This window comes from Cololabis saira, chromosome 17 (genome assembly GCF_033807715.1).
Source record: "Cololabis saira isolate AMF1-May2022 chromosome 17, fColSai1.1, whole genome shotgun sequence".
Taxonomy (NCBI): Eukaryota; Metazoa; Chordata; class Actinopteri; order Beloniformes; family Belonidae; genus Cololabis; species Cololabis saira.
The window spans coordinates 42,566,110-42,589,204 of NC_084603.1; the positions used below are offsets into that span (position 1 = coordinate 42,566,110).

The window sequence follows — 23,095 nt, forward strand, 5'->3', positions numbered from 1 at the left end:
ATAAAGTCGAAATTTTGTGAATAAAGTTGAAATACATTTCGACTTTTTCTCAAAACTGTATTTCAACATTATTCTCGACATTTCGACTTTTTTCTCGACATTTTGACTTTTTTCTCAACATTTTGACTTTTTTCTCAACATTTCGACTTTTTTCTCGACATTTTGACTTTTTTCTCAACATTTCGACTTTTTTCTCGACATTCTGACTTTTTTCTCGAAGTGCATAATGAAAAAAAAACCTTCCTCCTCTAAAATATTATTTTTATTTCTCTCCTGCCTGGTCCTAATACTCTTCAGCAGCAACATTAGGTTTGTACACAATAACCATGGGATTCAGAGGAGGTCATCAAATTAGTCATTAAAAACTGTTTGGGATTTAACTAAGACTTAACTATGGTCCTATCAGCTGATTATTACACATTACAACACAATATTTTATTTTAAATCTGTCCAACAACAGAGGGTATTCATTTAAAAATCTTTTTGCTGTAACACATTCCTTCTATAATGACTGGTGGTAATGAAAGAGCCATGTTTTCAACAGCATCAAACAGCTGATTATGACTGTGCAGCTTCCACAGCTGCCAGGTGTTCTCCCAGTTACCATGGGAACAAGAGGAGAGGTGTTCTTGTCACATGAATGAAACATCTCTGCTGGCTTTTCTCAATGAGTACAGTTGCTTTTCAGTCATCACATTACAGCGGCGTGAGGCCAGGGCACAGGTTTTTATCTGCTCAGCTAAGAAGAACCAGTGAGAACTTATGGATGCTCTGGTTTCATCCCGTAAACAGCCGTTTACCTGCCAGACTGCCATCAGTTTAAAATTAGAGATAATGACAGAGGACACAACATTTCTTTGTTGCTCACCCAGAAGGGATTTTCCTAAATGAGAAGCAGCTGTCGTCATCCCTGATCAACAAAGTTGTGATAAATACACAGAAAAAATAACAAAACCTCACAAACCAATCAAAATGTATGTACTGTAAACTTTGCCGGACATTTTGTCAAACAAAGTATTATTGAACACATTGGAAAATGAAACTTTTGATCTTTGGCATGATAGGACAAGTTCAACATTCACACTTGAGACTGAGGTTACCTTTATACCTAAATCTGATTATTCTACTACCTAAATCTGATACATCTAATACATCCGATACATCCGATAAATCTGATACATCTAATACATCCGATACATCCGATACATCCGATACATCTGATACATCTGATACCTCCATCCGATACCTACATCTGATACATCCAATACATCTAATACTTACATCTGATACATCTGATACATCTGATACATCTGATACATCTAATACCTACATCCAATACTCACCTGTTATAGTTACATCTGATACCTACATCTTATAGTTACATCTGATACCTACATCTTATAGTTACATCTGATATCTACATCTTATAGTTACATCCGATACCTCCATCTGATACATTTATACCTACATCTGATACCTATATCTGATACTTATTAATGCCTTCCAAGAGATTAAAAAGATTCAGAGATAAATTAATTAAGATCTGTAATTAATTAATCAAATAAATATCCTTTTTAATCTCAACTAAAAATTGCTGAGAAAAGCCCTCAACTTGGAGAGTTTTCCTTTAAATTCATTACATTATTGTGTCAGATCAAAACATTGATATATAACAACAAAAAAGTGCCTTCATAAAGTAGTTTTTTTTAACAGACTTGAGCAGATGCAGTCCTAAACATTTACATCGCCAGCCTCTGTGTCGCAGACGCGCACTTGCGCGCCGTGCTCTCCTCCAGTTTAGTTTGGGGAGGAGCGTTGCCGTGGCAACATGGTTGCTGCTAACGTTAGCTGTGGCTGCGCTGGCGACCGGGTGCTCTGCGTTTATGTGGTAGCTAAACTTGAGCTGCTTTGGTGGGAAGCAAATTCTCTTGCAATAACAACACATATCACTCTACCTTAATCAAAGGTGCTGTCGGGGGGTCTTTAAAATGTAAATTCCCCATTCACTGGACCGACAACTTCCACATGCTCCTCCATTGACTGCGTTTCCATGCATCAATAACAATTTTAAAAACCCGAATATTAGCAATAACCTGAATTTGCACGGCCATGTAAACACCAATAACCCCTTTAAATAACCCAAATTTGCTCATATTCTGGTTTTTAAAAACCCCAATATGAGCCCTGGGTTACTCCTTTTAAAACCTGAATATTGGGTCATGTAAACGCCAAACGGAATATCCCCATCAAACGGAACAGGAATTTGTTTTCTGCACATGCTCTGTTCACAAGGAATCCTGGTCTTTTGAGTCCAGGAAGTTCTTCTAAACACGGAGAAACCAAGACCAGGAGGAGACTAATCACTTCATAAATGTAATGAAGGATATGAACATTTCTGCATTTGTAGACGGTAGAAAGTACCGGGATAGAAGATTTACAAGAAGGAGAGAGAAAAGTTGCGTGAAGCAGCATTTGTTTTGAATTTGGATACAGGAAGAAGAAGCAGAAATGACGGGAATTGCGTCATGATGTTCTCCGTGCGTCGCTGGTTTGATCCAGATATCCCTAATGATTAATTACCATGTAAACGGAATATTCCCAATGTTTCAGTAACCGGAATATTAGCAATAACCCCAATTTTGACTGCATGTAAACATAGTCATAGTGACAGCCAATCGATGTCCACTTCCACCGCACAACAATAAAGGCAACTCACAGACAGAAAAGGTAAAGTTTGAGATTAAAAAATAGATTAAGCAATTAAAAAACATAACGTGCTAAATATGCCTGTAATTAATTAATCGCAATTAACGTGCTAATTTGACCCCATAATACTTACATCTGATACTTACGTATGATACCTACATCACTTTTCAGTGTCTCTTCAGTATATCGTCCTAGACTGGATAAACTGTGCACTTTATTAAAAGGACTTGGTATAGCTAATATAGTGGTGACAGCAGAGTGTAGTGTTTACATCGTCAAGGACATCCCTTCAGAATAGGAAAATGCTTAAAGCAGCTCAAAGGAGTATTTTCATGTATAACGATTATCAATATTATAGCAACATAAGCCATCCCGGTAAATAGATGGAGACATGTGTGAGCACTCACCTCACTAAGCCTGCAGCATTGGTCCATATACTCCTCCAGACTGTCGCTGGAGGCGCTTCGCCTCATACACGCTGGTTCCTTGCCCATCATGTCACCACATGGACCCGTTGTGGCTTCCCGCCTCTCTTCTGAGCGGGTTTCCTCAGTTAAAACTCTGGTCTCCTCAGAATGGTCATGTGCCTCTCCTTCTCCTCCGGGGCTGGTCTCTGACGCCCTGCTGGGGGACACAGCCAACGAGCTACATTCCTGTCTCTGTATCAATCCTCTTTCTTGAGCATCCACTGTTAAATTAAATGTTTTTTTCACTGGGTCGCTTGCGAGCTTACTCTCAGAGCTCTGCACATTTAAAATGAGTTCATTTGGAGAGCAGGCTGGATCAGTGCTTAAGTTACAAGAATCACAGGAGGACTCTCGACTGTGAACGACAAAACTGTGCTCTGACCCTGTTGGGGTGGATGGAGAGTTAGCTCCACTGGCCAGTTCCACACCAGAGTCTTCCGATTCAAACTTGTACAAGCGTGGCAGCTGAGAGTCTAGGATGGCAGACAGGTAGTCGGAGCCGGACCCCGTCTGAGGCCGACTGGACTGGTCATCAAGGTGGGAATTCACCTCACAGGCTTTCATACAATCCAACATGTCCTGGTCCGAAACTGATGTCGTTGACATGGTGGAGACGGAATCATCGGCCATCAGGAAACTTTCATGGAAGTTGTTGAAAAGTTTCATATTTGTCAGGATAACCTCACTTCCAAGTATGGCGTCCCGGTCTCCTTTCCCTGTTGGACACATGAAGACAAGAGGAGATGTTCAAGCAGCCTCAACCCAACGGATCTGAAGCACAAACATCTTGTTTGGTGTTTAGTAAACCTCTAGCTGGTGTTGGTAAATCTCTAGGTCAAAGTCAAAGTTTATTTAGACGGGACAATGCATATTAATGCACACTACATTAAGCAGTATGAATACACTGGGTTTTAGCAGTAATGCTAGTTTCCACCCGCAGTCCCCACAAACAACCAGACACACTCACACTCACACCTATGGGCATGCATGTTTTTTGGACTGTGGGAGGAAACCGGAGTACCCGGAGGAAACCCACGCAAGCACGGGGAGAACATGCAAACTCCACACAGAAAGGTCCTGCTGGGCCTGGGAGTCAAACCGGGAACCTTCTTGCTGTGAGGCAACAGTGCTAACCACTAAGCCACCGTGCTACCCACCGTGCAGGTAGTGTAAACTCTAGTGTGTTAGAGTCAGTAGTCATAGTTGCAGCTATAGAACAAGACTATAATAGTTAGTCTCAAATATAGCTTGGTGGTAGATATGCTGCTATAGGCCTATGCTGCAGGGGGGACATGATCCACTGGGCGGTGCCTCTCACCTTTCTTCTCCTCTCCTCTTCCCTTCCTCTCTTCTCCATTACCATTTTTATTTATTATAAGTATCTCATAGCTATCATTTTTGTCCATCGCTCCTGTAGTTTCTTGTGCTGGCCCGGCTTTTCTTTTTTCTCTTTTGTGTATGTTTGCAGGCCGGAGCTTCGGGAGCTGCGTTCTGGCCTGCGGTCCCGGTCCCCCCCACCATCCCCGGGCATCCCGCTGCTGCTTCCAACTGCCTGCTGTGCTGCTGACGTCCCCGACCCCCAGTCTGGCCTTCAGCAGGAGGGTCGCCCCGTATGATCCAGGTCCTGGTCCAGGTTTCTTCCCTCGTAAAGGGGAGTTTGGCTTAAGGTTTTTCTCCCACAAGGGGAGTTTTTACCTGCCATTGTTTATGTAATAATTGCTTGGGGGATTATATTTATGTTCTGGGTCTCTGGAAAGCGTCTAGAGACAACTTCTGTTGTATTTGACGCTATATAAATAAAATTGAATTGAATTGAATTGAATTTGGTGACAGTGGTGTCTTAAAGGAACCATGCAGATTCCCATCACCGTGGTTTGATATTTAAGGAACTGACTCTCAATAGCGTTGCTTGTGTCTTCGCATTTTATTGATCTCAAAGCCTTTCATTTGTTGCAGTGTCCCCAAGACGAGTCCTACTGTACTTCCTGCGCCCACTTCAGGCCGCTGTGGTCGTTGTTATCTGAATCTATCTCCGTCTTCATACTTGGGTTTAGAGTTAATAATCTTATTACAGTCTTTGTCTTTGTTATGCCTCAAAGGAAATGAGACATTTTGAAATACCTGAGCTTGAGCCAAAGTTCACTGAAGCCAGGACTGCAAGAGTGATTGCAGGAGTCTCAGCATTTCCTAGATTATATAATACCTGGATAATGTTCAACTATAACACATTTAAAGGGCATTTAATGGCAGGTATACGGGTATTCTGCCTGTTCTGTAAACATCAAACTGACTTCTATTAAACTAGTTTAGTGTGGGGGGTTTTCTATCTTGAATGGCATACACATGTGCCGTCAGTGATTTTAAGTTTTAGTGAAACCCAACTTTATGATATCCTGAGTTATATCTCTCAGATACTAAAGGAGTACCATAATTGGTCAGTGTCCCCTACTTGACTGTCCGGCTTCGATCTGAAGCTCAACTGAACATTACAGTCATGTTTCCTCCCAAACCTGACCCGTCCTGCTGATTTCACAGAGCTAGCTTAACTTCCTCCTGCCAAATCAAATCTCAGATTAGATTAAATGTCCTTTGATGTTCTGAATATGATATTTGCAATCATCTCTGAGGGGAGGTTTTGGGGCAGCGAGTGATTTATATCAAGAGAGTTTGAGAGAAAATGCCAATCTGTTGCTTATTGATAGTACGTACAGCAAAACAAATGCAAAACTGAAAACAAAGTGTGCATGTGTGGGCAAATAATCCATGTGTTTTTTAAGAGGCAGAAGAGATATGAGTCGAAGGATGGAGTACTGATTAGAGGTGATTAGACTGATTGATTGATCGGGTTAGTTGAGCTGCAATTTTGATTGTAACATGACATAAATAAAACTCTCAGACTAAAATGTCTTTAGTACCAAACAAATACCGAAGTGCATAATATGTACTTGATGGTAAAACTAGATTACTGTATGATGTTATGAAATATCAGCATCACATTTGCATTTGCCTGAAGAATCATCTCATTGTGTCAGAACCACGATCACATCCAGAACATGGAAGAGCTTTGACATGTTTTGAAGGTTTTAGCCAGACCTGCTCAAACATTAACAGTACAACGCTGGATTCTGCCACGTCAGCTTCTAAAACAACAACCGTACGTGGGACCCATCCGTTTCTACGCATTAGAAACATTAAGGCTCAGTTATGCTTCTGCGTCAAAATGGCGCCGTGCCTACGGCGTGTGGTTTGGATCGACGCAGAGGACACGCCGTCACCTGCGCCGTCAGTGACGTGCACCTCCTGAAAATTGTAACTACGCGTCGAGGAGACGCCGTCCACTCGCAGACCGAGAGGGCTGTGATTGGTTCGTTTGAAAGCGAAGCATTTCCGGTTTCCGGTTTGAATCAGTAGTGAACTTCCAGGGCTCTTTTCTTCGTTTATGTGTGATTTTTTTTGTTTTTGTATTTTGCACAATAGTTGTCCTTATTTCTTTGATTTACTGTGACCGGAAAAAGTCGGATAAACCATTCAGAAAAAGATCGCTAACTAGTGGCCGCGGGGGGTACTGCACCGCGACCAAACGGAGAGACGGAGAAGTCAGAAGGGTTCAGCACGGCGTCACGGCTGCGGCGTGTGCTCTGCGTTGGTGTGACGCAGAACCATAACTGAGCCTTTAGACTCACATAGCAACCAAACATGATGCTGGAAGACGCAGGGGGAAGCCCACAGAGGAGACACAAAAACATCACTAAATCAGCCTGGCCTGAGATTTCTGGCTGAAGCAACAGTCAAAATAAAAGGGGAAAAGTGCTGCATGAATCATTTTCCAGTCCTGTTGTTCTGAATCACTGGTGACTCACAACAGTTAGGATAGCAAACAGAGTCGTTCAGAAGCAAGATTATAAAAATGGATTGTTGTCAATATCCATCTTTATTATTTGATACATTTCAGATTCTTCTTTCACAATCATTCTTGAGTCTGATGTGCAGCACATGCCATTAAAAAGTGATTTAAAGCAGCATAGCGGATAAAATAAACTACAGCTGTTTTTAAAGTTTTAAAGGAATTCTACAGAGCTTTCAGGAGGAAATGAACTTCCCACTGTTTACTCTCTTGATGCTTTAAGTGAGTTACCGAGCAGCATAATGGAGATGATGATTGGATGGACCTCTGTCCAGTTTCCTTGACTGTGAATGTTTATTTGAGAAGGTTTTATCATTTTATTTCCTTCTACAGTATATACAGTTTGTACATGTTGGGCTTGTGCGAGTCTCTGCTCTGGTTATTCCCTGAGAGGACTGGAGAACTCATTTCCTGTTTTTGCCAAATGCAGGGGAAAATAACTGAATGTCTAACTATTTTTCATTGTCACTCCCCAAACCTGTCAGTGATGTGACTGGTCAAGGTAACTGAGTGTCCATGTCCCATGAATGTTGGCACAATTGAGTGTTTACTGATTGTTCTCCCGGTCAGGATAATGTACAGCAGTTTAGTCTGCAGCGATGAAGATCAACAGTTACTCCCAGCGGAACGAGGCCTACAGGACTACAGCATTATCCAGCAAAGTTTCACCCAATATTTGCTGGTTTTGTCAGAGCTCTATACCTTTAGAGCGTATCTTTTTGGCTCAGGCTACTTACACCCGGGTGCAAGTACTGATGCGTAGGCTAGTTACACCCTGCTACCAATATCAATGTATGCTATGCTATGCCCATGTATTATTAGAAAAATAATGTAAAAAAAAATCCATCAGCTCAACAGCGATTGACAGGTTTTCACATCACTTTTGATAAACCCCTCACTAGCAGGACACTGTGTAGTTTCAGTGGGTTCTGGTACTGGGCAGGTTCTGGTACTGGTACATAAACTGTTACTCTGTTCCAGTCATCTGCAGCATCTCAGCCATCTGTTCTCCATTAGCAGCGTTACGAGGACACTGATCTGTTTTTGGTGACAGAGGAGCCCAAGAGTTTATTTCCACGAAACAGGAATGTGACATGTGAAGCTCTAAATTCAATTAAACTAGTTATTAATTCTGGCGAGCAGAGAAGCAGGAGAGTTTTCCTTTCTATAAAACAAACATGTGAATTGGGCCCCCGCCGCTGTGATCTCTGCTTTCTCACCGTCTCCCGCTGCCGGTTCTTGTGCAGCAGCAACACCAACGCCGAGGCGAGCAGGGTGACTTTAATTACAGGCTGAAGTCATCCGGCCAACTCAAGCGTGTAATCTAACTTCTTGCTATTGTGATACAATCCTTGCCGGTCCCCTTCAATCCTGTCCATGCAATCAGCATGAGCAGGACAGGTGTTGTCCTCAACCTTCACAAATAGCACAAACAGATATTCTATCCTGTAATTGTCTGCGCTGGCTGACTCAGCCTATTTACAGCCCAACAACATATCATTACAGCCCGACCCCTCCCCCAGCCCGGTCCCAAATCATCCCAAGGCCTGTTTTTTGTCTGACACATCCCTCAGCCATTTCCCATCAGATTCATTACACATTCTAAGCAGGACGGCTCATCTCCTACAGAGTCAGCAGGTTAAGGACTGGTTCTAGTGAGGGAAGTGGATTGCCCTGCTGCCCCCCGGGGATGCCTTGGGCTCAAACTCCTCCTGTAAGCTGCTGGAGAGTAAACACAGCCTTCGTCCAGAGGTTAACAGAGCCAGCTGCTGCTGGGTTATTAAAGGACACATCAGTCCTGATAAACATCCTATTCTCCAATGCTTCACTTCATTAGCAAAAGAGTCAAATAGCAATGGAACAGCTGTAAGAAGGATAGATACAGAGTGAAGAGCTTTACACATCAAAATGTGTTGGTTTCTGAAGAGCTTTTATCTTCTTCTGTTTCTTCTGTTACACACTGACATCTCAAACAGAGACAGAAGAAATCAGACGTCTCATGGCGGTTTCCAACAAACATTTAAGAGAACTAAATAAGTCATAAGAGCAGCCCAGAGGACGTTTAAACTTCCTTAACCCTTGTGCGGTCTTTGGATCAAGGGAGGGTGAAGGGAGAAAAGAAGGAATGAAGGAAAGAAGGAAGTAAGGAAGAAGGGAGAAAAGAAGGAAGGAAGTAGGAAAGGGAGTAAGGAAGGGAGAAAAGATGGAAGGAAGGGAGAAAGAAAGGAAAGAAGGGAGAAAAGGAAAGAAGGGAGGGAGGAAGGAATGGAGAAAAGGAAAAAAAGAAGGGAGGGAAGAAGGAAGAAATGGATAAAATAAGGAAAGAAGGAAGGAAAAGCAAAGAAGGTAATAAAGGAATGAATGACGGAAGGGAGGTAGGAAGAAAAAGGAGTAAAGGAGGGTAAAAAAGGAGGAAAAGAGGAAAGGAAGGAAGGAGAGAGCATGGCAGGAGGAAAGAAGGATAGAAGAATTGGGTGATTTTGGGTGACCCAAAGACAGCACAAGGGTTAAGTAAATGACTGGACTGTGATAGAGATTGATTCTGTCTCGGGAAGCAGTGGGACGCTTTTGTCTCCTGGCGGGTTAAATGTCTGTTTCATGTGCTGTGGAGAAGACGCAGCGGTGCAGGAGCATCGTCTTCTTTACAGGTGTTAGGAGTTTCTGAAACTGTTTCTCTCTTTCAAACTAGAAACCACCAAAACACAACCTGCCTTTTGAAGCAGAAACAGCTGGTTTGAGATGTTAGGAGTCTTTCTGGGGCAGCACATGCCGGCATGTGGAAGTCCTGGGGCAGAACTGTGAGCACCGTGCTCTCCTGAGCCCCGGAGGTCAGAAACAGGCTGGGAGAGGCCGGTGTTTTACAGCCCAGGTGGGTTGTGGGTAATGTACGTCCGTGTAACCACTCTGGGTGGTCAGTGGTCAGGACTGACTGCAGATCTGACTGCAGATCTGACTGCAGATCTGACTGCAGATCTGCTGCAGCTGCAAACACAGAGCAGGAGGAGGAATCCTCCAGTATTTCATTAAACTGCCCATACACTCTAGTTTATAGTTATTTATTAAGCATGATGTTACGTAAACTAGCACTTTTCTTTATTGGTGAAAGTGTTCCAATAGTTTAAATGATTTCAATTTATAATTAGACTTTAAACTTTTGGAAAAACGTTATGTTTTTCAAGTGTTGAAAAAGTCTTGCATGCTTGTTTTCTTGACTGGACTCCACTAGCGTCTGACTGGCCACAGTTTCATGATGTTTTTTAATTCAGAATTAATTATTCTGAATTAAACTATTTTCCTTCCAGTTTACATGGAAATAGTAATTCTGAATTGAGGTTTACATGGAAAACACGTTTGATCGGCTTTATCCAATTCCTCTTAAGGTCTGGGGGTTGGGAAGGTTCTGATTGGATAGGGGGGCGGACCGGAAGTTAAACTACTGGAAGAAAAACTAACTTGCGCAGAAAGACCGGAATTAATTTAAAGCGGAATGAGCGCCATCAGTGCACGTGGCACCAGGACGCCCTAGGCCGGAGGTCAATGATCGACTTTGTTGTCGTTTCATCTGACCCTCGGCTGTATGTTTTGGACACTCGGGTGAAGAGAGGGGCTGAGCTGTCAGCTGATCACCACCTGGTGGTGAGTTGGATGCGCTGGCGGAGGGGGAGGTTGGACAGACCGGGCAGACCCAAACGGATTGTGAGGGTCTGTTGGGAACGTCTGGCTGAGCCCTCTGTCAGGGACATCTTCAACTCCCACCTCCGGGAGAGCTTCTCTCAGATCCCGGGGGAGGCGGGGGACATTGAGTCCGAGTGGACCATGTTCTCTGCCTCCATTGTCGACGCAGCGGCTCAAAGTTGTGGTAGCAAGGTCTCCGGTGCCTGTCGTGGCAGCAACCTCCGAACCCGGTGGTGGACACCGGAAGTACAGGATGCCGTCAGACTGAAGAAGGAGTCCTACTGGGCTATGTTGGCCGGTGGGACTCCTGACGCAGTAGATAGGTACCGGCAGGCCAAGCGAGCCGCGGCTCGGGCAGTCCTGGAGGCAAAAACCCGGGTCTGGGAGGAGTTCGGGGAGGCCATGGAGGAAGACTTTCGGTCGGCCTCGAGGAAATTCTGGCAAATCGTTCGACGCCTCAGAAAGGGGAAGCAGTACTCTGCCTACACCGTTTATGGTGCGGTTGGGGAGCTGTTGACCTCGACTGGGGACATCGTCGGACGGTGGAAGGAATACTTCGAGGATCTTCTCAACCCGACTGACATGCCTTCCACTGAGGAAGCAGAGAGTGGGGACTCTGGGGCGTGCTCATCCATCACCCAAGCCGAGGTCACTGAGGTAGTTCGTAAGCTCCTCAGGGGCACCGGGGGTGGATGAGATTTTCCCTGAGTACCTCAAGTTTCTGGATGTCGTAGGGCTGTCTTGGTTGACACGCCTCTGCGACATTGCATGGAGGAAGGGGACAGTACCGCTGGAGTGGCAAACCAGGGTGGTGGTCCCTCTTTTTAAAAAGGGGGACCGGAGAGTGTGTTCCAACTATAGGGGGATCACACTTCTCAGCCTCCCCGGGAAAGTCTACGCCAGCGTACTGGAGAGGAGATTACGGCCGATAGTTGAACCTCGGATTCAGGAGGAACAATGCGGTTTTCGTCCCGGTCGTGGAACACTGGACCAGCTCTACACCCTCCGCAGGGTGCTCGAGGGTTCATGGGAATTTGCCCAACCAGTCTACATGTGTTTTGTGGATCTGGAGAAGGCATTTGACTGTGTCCCTCGTGCCATTCTGTGGGGAGTCAGTGAGTATGGAGTCCGGGGCCCTCTATTAAGGGCTGTCCGGTCTCTGTATGATCGGAGCAGGAGTCTGGTCCGCATTGCCGGCAGTAAGTCAGACTTGTTCCCGGTTCATGTTGGACTCCGGCAGGGCTGCCCTTTGTCACCGGTCCTGTTCATAATTTTTATGGACAGGATTTCTAGGTGCAGCCAGGGGCCGGAGGGGTTCCGGTTTGGGAACCTCAGGATTTCATCTCTGCTTTTTGCAGATGATGTTGTCCTGTTGGCTTCATCGGACCGGGACCTTCAGCATGTGCTGGGGCGGTTTGAGGCCGAGTGCGACGCGGCAGGGATGAGAATCAGCACCTCCAAAACCGAGGCCATGGTTCTCCATCGGGAAAGGGTGGCGTGCCTTCTCCGGGTGGGTGGAGAAGTCCTGCCTTAGGTGGAGGAGTTCAAGTATCTCGGGATCTTGTTCACGAGTGATGGAACGATGGAGCGTGAGATTGACAGACGGATCGGTGCAGCGTCCGCAGCTATGCGGTCGATGTACCGTACCGTCGTGGTGAAGAAGGAGCTGAGTCGAAAGGCGAAGCTCTCGATTTACCGGTCAATCTACGTACCTACCCTCACCTATGGTCATGAACTTTGGGTAGTGACCGAAAGGACAAGATCGCGGATACAAGCGGCCGAGATGAGTTTCCTCCGCAGGGTGGCTGGACGCTCCCTTAGAGATGAGATTCCTCCGCAGGGTGGCTGGACGCTCCCTTAGAGATAGGGTGAGGAGTTCGGTCACCCGGGAGGAGCTCGGAGTCGAGCCGCTACTCCTTCACATTGAGAGGAGTCAGCTGAGGTGGCTTGGGCATCTGTACCGGATGCCTCCTGGATGCCTCCTTAGGGAGGTGTTCCAGGCATGTCCCACCGGGAGGAGACCCCGGGGAAGACCCAGGACACGCTGGAGAGACTATGTCTCTCGGCTGGCCTGGGAACGCCTCGGACTCCCCTCGGAAGAGCTGGAGTAAGTGTCTGGGGTGAAGGAAGTCTGGGCATCCCTGCTGAGGCTGCTGCCCCCGCGACCCGGGAACGGATAAGCGGAAGAAGATGAGTGAGTGAGTGAGATGAGCGTATACATCCTCCCCTCTGGCCGGAGTTACAGAGCTCTGAACACCAAAACCTCCAGACACACGGACAGTTTCTTCCCCCAAGCTGTTGCTCTGATCAACTCTCACAACTAATAGAGTCTCAGAGAAACCAATCACCACGCAATAACAATAATAGCAGTAATTATAATAACTATCACATGCTGTAACAATGCACCTTCCGGCAATAATCATGTCTGCCTCATTCTGCTGCACCTTTCACTTAAATAAAAAAAATTGTATATATGTTATTTTATTTAGAGCCGTAATTTTTCTACCTCATACTGCTGCACATTTCAGTTCTTTAATTGTATATATGTTAATAAGTGCCACATTTGTTTATTTACTGTTTGCTATTTTTAAATCTGGGTACAGCGAGCAAAATAACCGGAGTCAAATTCCTTGTTGGACAATGTTCAAACTTGGCCAATAAAGATGATTCTGATACATGATCGCAGAATTATTCTATTTGGATTTAAAATTGGAATAAACCAGCCACTTACTTCAGAATTAAGTTTAATTCAGAATGGCCATTTTCATTCAGAATTAGGTGTTTACATGGTAATTTTACTAATTTTAAATCGGATTTAATTTTAATTCTGAATGAAAGAGGAATTAAACTTCCCATGTAAACGCACATACTGTAGCGTCTGACTCTAGCGTCTGACTGTAGCGTCTGACTGTAGCGTCTGACTGTAGCGTCTGACTGTAGCGTCTGACTGTAGCGGCTGACTGTAGCGTCTGACTGTAGCGTCTGACTGTAGCGTCTGACTGTAGCGTCTGACTCTAGCGTCTGACTGTAGCGGCTGACTGTAGCGGCTGACTGTAGCGTCTGACTGTAGCGGCTGACTGTAGCGTCTGACTGTAGCGTCTGACTGTAGCGGCTGACTGTAGCGGCTGACTGTAGCGGCTGACTGTAGCGGCTGACTGTAGCGTCTGACTGTAGCGTCTGACTGTAGCGTCTGACTGTAGCGGCTGACTGTAGCGGCTGACTGTAGCGGCTGACTGTAGCGGCTGACTGTAGCGTCCGACTGTAGCGTCCGACTGTAGCGTCCGACTGTAGCGTCCGACTGTAGCGGCTGACTGTAGCGTCTGACTGTAGCGTCTGACTGTAGCGGCTGACTGTAGCGGCTGACTGTAGCGGCTGACTGTAGCGGCTGACTGTAGCGGCTGACTGTAGCGTCTGACTGTAGCGTCTGACTGTAGCGGCTGACTGTAGCGTCTGACTGTAGCGTCTGACTGTAGCGGCTGACTGTAGCGGCTGACTGTAGCGGCTGACTGTAGCGTCTGACTGTAGCGTCTGACTGTAGCGGCTGACTGTAGCGGCTGACTGTAGCGTCTGACTGTAGCGTCTGACTGTAGCGTCTGACTGTAGCGTCTGACTGTAGCGTCTGACTGTAGCGGCTGACTGTAGCGGCTGACTGTAGTGTCTGACTGTAGCGTCTGACTGTAGCGGCTGACTGTAGCGGCTGACGGTTGCTGCTACCGGTCCTCAAACTGAAACCGTGTCAACACCAAATCTACCAATGGTGTAGTCTACTTGCCTCCCTTCACTCTCTGCCTGTGCAACTCTGGATGGATTTTAAGTTTTAAAAGTTTATTGTATAACTTTTTATATGGCAGACCTTGAAGCAATAACGGGGGCTGAACCCCCAAATTCTGGAACAAGTCGCTTATAAACGCCATGCTGGAGAGAATAAGAAGCAGACATGTTTAAAATCAAAACAAACAAACATATTTTTGTACTTAAGAGTATATATTTAGATGTCTGGGGTCACTTAAATTCAAAATTCAAACTGATTTCAGTAAGAACATGATGGGAAATAACATGTTTCAGGGGTTATTGATTGTAAAGTGTGTATTGCAGCTGTAGGACAGAAGGTCCTACAGCTTTCAAAGCAGACACTGGGAGATGCAGCAGATGTAACTCCGTAGTGAGAGCGTGAGTGGAGGACGGTGGGCGGTGGTGCAGCTTAGCTTCAGAGGTCTGAGCTCAAAGGACTTTTGTCATTCTTATTGAATTCAGTTGAACAAACGGACTGAATTGAATTGAGCTGAACAACCTCATAGGTTTGATTTGTTAGTTTGAGAAATTCAAAACTTCCATCTATTGTTTTACCATCAAACATGGAAAGAATCAAAACTGCATAATTACACAGAGATACTGGAGTTTGACAAGCTGCATTTCACACCTGCAGAGGCTCCAGAGGCTCCAGAGGCTCCAGAGGCCCCAGGGGCTCCAGAGGCTCCAGAGGCTCCAGAGGCCCCAGGGGCTCCAGAGGCTCCAGAGGCCCCAGAGGCTCCAGAGGCTCCAGAGGCCCCAGGGGCTCCAGAGGCTCCAGAGGCCCCAGGGGCTCCAGAGGCTCCGGAGGCCCCAGTGGCTCCAGAGGCTCCAGAGGCTCCAGTGGCTCCAGAGGCTCCGGAGGCCCCAGTGGCTCCAGAGGCTCCGGAGGCCCCAGTGGCTCCAGAGGCTCCAGAGGCTCCAGTGGCTCCAGAGGCTCCGGAGGCCCCAGTGGCTCCAGAGGCTCCAGAGGCTCCAGTGGCTCCAGAGGCTCCAGAGGCCCCAGGGGCTCCAGAGGCCCCAGTGGCTCCAGTGGCTCCAGAGGCTCCGGAGGCCCCAGTGGCTCCAGAGGCTCCAGAGGCCCCAGTGGCTCCAGAGGCTCCGGAGGCCCCACAGGGCTCCACAGTGTCATCTGTCAGCACATGATGCGTCATCATGGATGATTCCCAGACTGGTGCTTATCCAGGCTGCCCCTCCTCCACACCATTAAGATAACACAAGAATGTGCAGGAGCAACTCAAGTCTAAACTCTCTGGAAATCATTTCATTTGACACTTTCAGGGTTGACATCTAATCCCTCCAAATGAAAAGGGTTTTATGAATGTGCCTCCATCCAAGCACAAACCAGTAAGTATATATATATTATTTAGTAACACTTCACCCGCTGCTGCTGATTATTTCATTGGTTCAGGTGAAACCCCGTTGTGAATGTGCACGTGTCACTAGTTATTTATTGCACTTACTAGTCTCACTGACAACTCAAAGGAAGTCCCGGTACAATCTGCAAAGCATTGATCGTGGGATTTTACGCAGTGACATTAGATATATGCTGGGCAGCTAGTGACTCGTTTCTGAGGTTACAGTTGAATAAAATCTACTTACAGCAGCTAAGTCTTGGTGACTATTGTGTCAATGTAAAGGTAAATGATCATTTTAAACTAATCCAGGTTCTATGAAGCACTTTAGGTCATCATCATAGTAAGGACACGTTTCCACACAGCCGGGTATTTACAAAAACTGATATTTCCCCCTCTACGTTTTGAAAAATACCATCATTTACACGAACCCGCATAAATATCTGTTAAGGTGCTATGAGCAGCCAAACCTACAGGGGGCAGTGTAACGAGAAGATAAAGTCATGCTAGCCAATCAGAATCCTGGAAAAAAACATCAACAAATGACACGAGTAACTTCCAGTTACTTCCAAGTAGGGCTGTTCGATTAATCGATTTTAAATCGTAATCGCGATTATGTAATTAGAACGATGTTAAAACATGAAAATCGTAAAATCGATTTTTAACTTTTTTATTTTTTTTTTTATTTTTTATTTTTATTTATTTTTTTTTTTTACCTTGTCTGCACACATATTAATGATTGATACCATATTAATGATTGATGGAAATACCTCTCAATACCTGCGACAAGTGCCCCATTGGAGAGGCTCTTTAGTGTAGGAGGGGGCGTTGTAACCATGGTGATATACTAACATGGGAGAGGCTCTTTAGTGTAGGAGGGGGCGTTGTAACATGCCACCGGGCATCCCTCAAGCCAGATGCCGTAGACCGGCTCGTGTTCCTTGCAAAAAACTTGCAAATGTGAATAGCAAATGTAATGACTGACATTACACACCTCTACCTCCTTCATGGGTTGCATTATTATTTAGCATGCAAAGACCCAGTTTAGTTTAATTAGAAAATGTCTTGTTTTATTTAATTGGAAATATAACTTACTGTATGTTTGCAAGTGCTGATTTGCTGATTTTTTTTTTCAGAGATAAAACTTTATATTTTATTATATTTTTTAAAACTTTTTTTCAACTTATTTTACAGAGTTTTGCACTTTATTCATTCATTTTTGGTTTAATAAGAGCAAAGTTTGCACTTAAAGCCCAATGGGGCAAATGTTCAATAAAAAAACAGCATATTTGAAATCATTTCTTTGCCTTTTGTCAATTCACAAAATAATCGTAATCGTAATCGAAAATCGGATTTTGAGAGAAAAAAATCGAGATTTTATTTTTGGGCAAAATCGAACAGCCCTACTTCCAAGATGAACGAGAGTCTTTGGTTTGGAGTGACAGAGAAGTGGAGTTACTTTTAAGTGTGACTTTAGAATATAAAACAGGTAAAATACAAGAAAATATTGACGGTGGCCAAACACAGGTGTAAACAGGTGTCACTCATGACACTGGTGACGTTTCTGTCTCATAATGTGACGTTCTGAAGCCTAAATGTCCGTTTCTCTCTGTTTACAAGCAAACGTGAAGACGGAGGTTTTAAAAATCTCCACTTTGGCCGGAGTTTTCAGAAATGATCGTTTTTGTTGACTTTGAGTTTTGTTTTCTTGTAAACGAACGGCCAAAGCACATGAGAACATCACCGTTTCTGCTACGTATAAACTAAGTGTGGATGATTATCACGGCTGCCAGTGAGTGATAGCATCATCATATCATTTATTCAACTGTTTCAGTCAGAATCAGAAGTCAGAATACTTTATGTGTACCCAGTGTACCTGGGTACAGTGAGATTTGAAGCAGCATCACCTCTCCAGTGCAAGACAAATAACAGTAGTGCAAACAATAAGAAATAAAAGAAATATAAATAATTTAAAAAATATAAAAAAAGGTTAAGGTGCATTTGAATAGTTTTTTACAGATGATAGTATATACACATGTAATAAACAGCATTAAAATGACAAATAATAAAACACTGAACACTGAAATCTGGATGTGAAACTGACGGACTAATAACTGGATATCTTAACGTTGAGATCCAACCGTATCGTGCAAAACTGATAAATGAAGCAAAAAAAGATCAAAGATCACATGCTACAAATTATTTTTCATGTATCTATTTTCATGAAGAGAGGAGAGTCATTGGGTTGTTCTCATCAGAGCATTTCTCTGTCGTCTTCAGCGTGCACGCTGCACTTCTTCACTTCTTCACTTGTCTCAGCAGCCCAGATTCCTGACATGTGAGTAATGGCTCTCCCTCACATCACGCTGCACCAGCAGCCGCCCAATTCCAGTCAAACTGCTTCCATGTTCAACATTCCAGGAAAGAGTTGCCAAGTGTTTACTACAGAGTTTGACACATATTCAGAAAATCTCCCTGTTTCTATAGAAGATAGATCAGCTGATTTAAACTCAAGGCAGTGTGTTGTTTCATTCAGGTTCAGTGCCCCTGACGACCTGCCACTCCCTTCTGAACTGATACTCGGATGAAGAAAATAACAGGGCCGGACCACACTGCAACAATCCAAAGCTGCTCCCTGCTGCACCGTTCACAATGTGAGCGCTATCTTTCCCACTCTCAGAAACAAGGAGAACAGTGCGACTGTTTCCCAGCAGAGCGAAGGGGCTCCCTCCAGCAGCAACAATGGAGGGATTCATCCTCCCTCGCGCCACCAAACATCTGCAGGGCCGGCTCCCCGGCAGGTGTGGGGGCTCGTACTGTAAATACACTGGCAGTGACATCTGAGCGAGGCTCCGCGTGGAATGCAGAGCAACCTGACACCAGGATTAGAAAGAGGAAGATGGACGAGGCTGGGAGCGCCCGCTGTGTTTCTGCAGAGCCCACGTGGGCCGGGGTTGCTCTGAGACCTTTGTACAAACCTCTAACTCAAGCTGAAGCCCATCAAATATTCATCACTTTTCAGGCCCATAATGCTTTCTGAAATTCATGAAACGCCCTGAATCATCTTTTTCACCCCCTGAAAGTTTCCTTGAAAACAAGAAATGCAGCCTTAATATACAGGACTGTCTCAGAAAATTAGAATATTGTGATAAAGTTCTTTATTTTCTGTAATGCAATTAAAAAAACTAAAATGTCATACATTCTGGATTCATTACAAATCAACCGAAATATTGCAAGCCTTTTATTATTTTAATATTGCTGATCATGGTTTACAGTTTAAGAAAACTCAAATATCCTATCTCAAAAAATTTGAATATTCTGGGAATCTTAATCTTAAAAAAAAAAAGTGCTGCTTGTCCGATATCGAGATTGAATGTCTGGCGTTTGTACAGGACCAGCCGTATATATATATATATATATATATATATATATATACTCAATTCATTGTATACTCAATTCATTGAGTATACATTTTTACTCAATGAATTGGTAAATTCCTCTGTAAAATAAGTATTTGGTCATCTACAACCAAGCAAGATTTCTGGCTTCCACAGACCTTTAACTTCTTCTTGAAGAGGCTGCTCTGTCCTTCACTCGTTACCTGTATTAATGCACCTGTTTTAACTGGTTATCAGTATAAAAGACGCCTGTCCAAAACCTCAAATAGTCACACTCCAAACTCCACTATGGAGAAGACCAAGGAGCTGTCAAAGTGAGAAACGTGAGAAACTAAATTGTAGACCTGCACCAGCTGGGAAGACTGAATCTGCAATAGGTAACAGCTTTGTGTGAAGAAATCAACTGTGAGAGCAAGTATTAGAAAATGGAAGAGATACAAGACACTTATAATCTCCCTCCATCTGGGGCTCCAAGATCTCACCCCGGGGGGTAAAAATGATCACAAGAACGGTGAGTCAAGATCCCAGAACCACACAGGGAACTAGTGAATGACCTGCAGAGAACTGGGACCGGAGTAACAAAGGAACCATCAGTAACTCACTACGATCAGGGACTCAGATCCTGCAGGGCCAGACGTTCCCCCTGCTGAAGACAGGACATGTCCAGGTCTGAAGTTTGCTAGAGAGCATTTGGATGATGCACAAGAGGATTAGGAGAATGTTATATGGTCACATTAAACCAAAGTAGAAGTTTTTGGTAGAAATACAACTGGTTGGGTTTGGAGGAGAAAGAAATCTGAGTTGCATCCAAACACCGTACCTACTGTGAAGCACGGGGTTGGAAACATCATGGTTTCCGGATGTTTTTCTGCTAAGGGACCAGGACGACTGATCCGTGTACGGAAATAATGAATGGGCCATGTATGGTGAGATTTTGAGTGAAAACCTCCTTCCATCAGCAGGACATTGAAGATGAAACATGGCTGGCTCTTTCAGCAGGACGATGATCCAAACACATCGCCCGGGCAACGAAGGAGTAGCTTCGTAAGAAACATTTCAAGGTCCTGGAGTGGCCTAGCCAGTCTCCAGATCTCAACCCCATAGAAAATCTTTGGAGGGAGTTGAAAGTCCATGTTGTCCAGCGACAGCCCCAAAACATCACTGCTCTAGAGGAGATCTGCACGGAGGAACAAACCAATCACTGCTGTAGAGGAGATCATGGAGGAACGGACCAATCACTGCTCTATAGGAGATCATGGAGGAATGGACCAATCACTGCTCTAGAGGAGATCATGGAGGAACGGACCAATCACTGCTCTAGAGGAGATCGTGGAGGAACGGACCAATCACTGCTCTAGAGGAGATCTGCATGGAGGAACGGACCAATCACTGCTTTAGAGGAGATCATGGAGGAACGGACCAATCACTGCTCTAGAGGAGATCATGGAGGAACGGACCAATCACTGCTCTAGAGGAGATCATGGAGGAACGGACCAATCACTGCTCTAGAGGAGATCTGCACAGAGGAACGGACCAATCACTGTTGTAGAGGAGATCTGCATGGAGGAACGGACCAATCACTGCTCTAGAGGAGATCATGGAGGAACGGGCCAATCACTGCTCTAGAGGAGATCTGCATGGAGGAACGGACCAATCACTGCTCTAGAGGAGATCATGGAGGAACAGACCAATCACTGCTCTAGAGGAGATCATGGAGGAACGGACCAATCACTGCTCTAGAGGAGATCGTGGAGGAACGGACCAATCACTGCTCTAGAGGAGATCTGCATGAAGGAACGGACCAATCACTGCTTTAGAGGAGATCATGGAGGAACGGACCAATCACTGCTCTAGAGGAGATCATGGAGGAACGGACCAATCACTGCTCTAGAGGAGATCATGGAGGAACGGACCAATCACTGCTCTAGAGGAGATCATGGAGGAACGGACCAATCACTGCTCTAGAGGAGATCATGGAGGAACGGACCAATCACTGCTCTAGAGGAGATCATGGAGGAACGGACCAATCACTGCTCTAGAGGAGATCATGGAGGAACGGACCAATCACTGCTCTAGAGGAGATCATGGAGGAACGGACCAATCACTGCTCTAGAGGAGATCTGCACGGAGGAACGGACCAATCACTGCTCTAGAGGAGATCATGGAGGAACGGACCAATCACTGCTCTAGAGGAGATCATGGAGGAACGGACCAATCACTGCTCTAGAGGAGATCATGGAGGAACGGACCAATCACTGCTCTAGAGGAGATCATGGAGGAACGGACCAATCACTGCTCTAGAGGAGATCATGGAGGAACGGACCAATCACTGCTCTAGAGGAGATCATGGAGGAACGGACCAATCACTGCTCTAGAGGAGATCATGGAGGAACGGACCAATCACTGCTCTAGAGGAGATCTGCACGGAGGAACGGACCAATCACTGCTCTAGAGGAGATCTGCACGGAGGAACGGACCAATCACTGCTCTAGAGGAGATCATGGAGGAACGGACCAATCACTGCTCTAGAGGAGATCATGGAGGAACGGACCAATCACTGCTCTAGAGGAGATCTGCATGGAGGAACGGACCAATCACTGCTCTAGAGGAGATCTGCATGGAGGAACGGACCAATCACTGCTCTAGAGGAGATCATGGAGGAACGGACCAATCACTGCTCTAGAGGAGATCATGGAGGAACGGACCAATCACTGTTCTAGAGGAGATCATGGAGGAACGGACCAATCACTGCTCTAGAGGAGATCTGCATGGAGGAACGGACCAATCACTGCTCTAGAGGAGATCATGGAGGAACGGACCAATCACTGCTCTAGAGGAGATCTGCACAGAGGAACGGACCAATCACTGTTCTAGAGGAGATCTGCATGGAGGAACGGACCAATCACTGCTCTAGAGGAGATCATGGAGGAACGGACCAATCACTGCTCTAGAGGAGATCATGGAGGAACGGACCAATCACTGCTCTAGAGGAGATCTGCATGGAGGAACAGACCAATCACTGCTCTAGAGGAGATCATGGAGGAACGGACCAATCACTGCTCTAGAGGAGATCTGCACAGAGGAACGGACCAATCACTGTTGTAGAGGAGATCTGCATGGAGGAACGGACCAATCACTGCTCTAGAGGAGATCATGGAGGAACGGACCAATCACTGCTCTAGAGGAGATCTGCATGGAGGAACAGACCAATCACTGCTCTAGAGGAGATCATGGAGGAACGGACCAATCACTGCTCTAGAGGAGATCTGCACAGAGGAACGGGCCAATCACTGCTCTAGAGGAGATCATGGAGGAACGGACAAATCACTGCTCTAGAGGAGATCATGGAGGAATGGACCAATCACTGCTCTAGAGGAGATCATGGAGGAACGGACCAATCACTGCTCTAGAGGAGATGTGCATGGAGGAACGGACCAATCACTGCTCTAGAGGAGATCATGGAGGAACGGACCAAAATACCAGCAACAGTGTGGAAAACCTTGTGGAGACTTACAGAAAACACAAGTCTTCAAAAAGGGTATATGACAAAGTATTAAGAGGAAATTTAGTCATTGACCTTATACTTATTTTCCACTATAATTTGTACATACATTCTTTAAAAATCAGAAAATGTGATTTTCTGGATTTTTTTTTTTTTTCATTTTGTCTCTCATAGTTGAGATAAACCTGTGATGGAAATTACAGGTATATCTCATCTTTTTAAGTGGGAGAACTTGCACAACTGGTGTTTGCCCTTGGCTTAAGGTTTTTCTCCCACTATGGGAGTTTTTACCTGCCATT

General features: G+C 45.2%; 1 protein-coding gene across 1 annotated transcript in view; it reads right to left on the reverse strand.

Moving 5' to 3' along the window:
• The window catches only part of si:ch211-250c4.3 (uncharacterized protein LOC100535981 homolog), a 48,716-nt gene that overhangs the window by 23,044 nt on the left and 2,577 nt on the right, over positions 1 to 23,095 (reverse strand). The window contains exon 2 of the mRNA XM_061745072.1: positions 3,114 to 3,889. Coding sequence (XP_061601056.1) covers positions 3,114 to 3,889 — 776 coding nt within the window. The remainder of the gene's footprint in view (positions 1 to 3,113; positions 3,890 to 23,095) is intronic.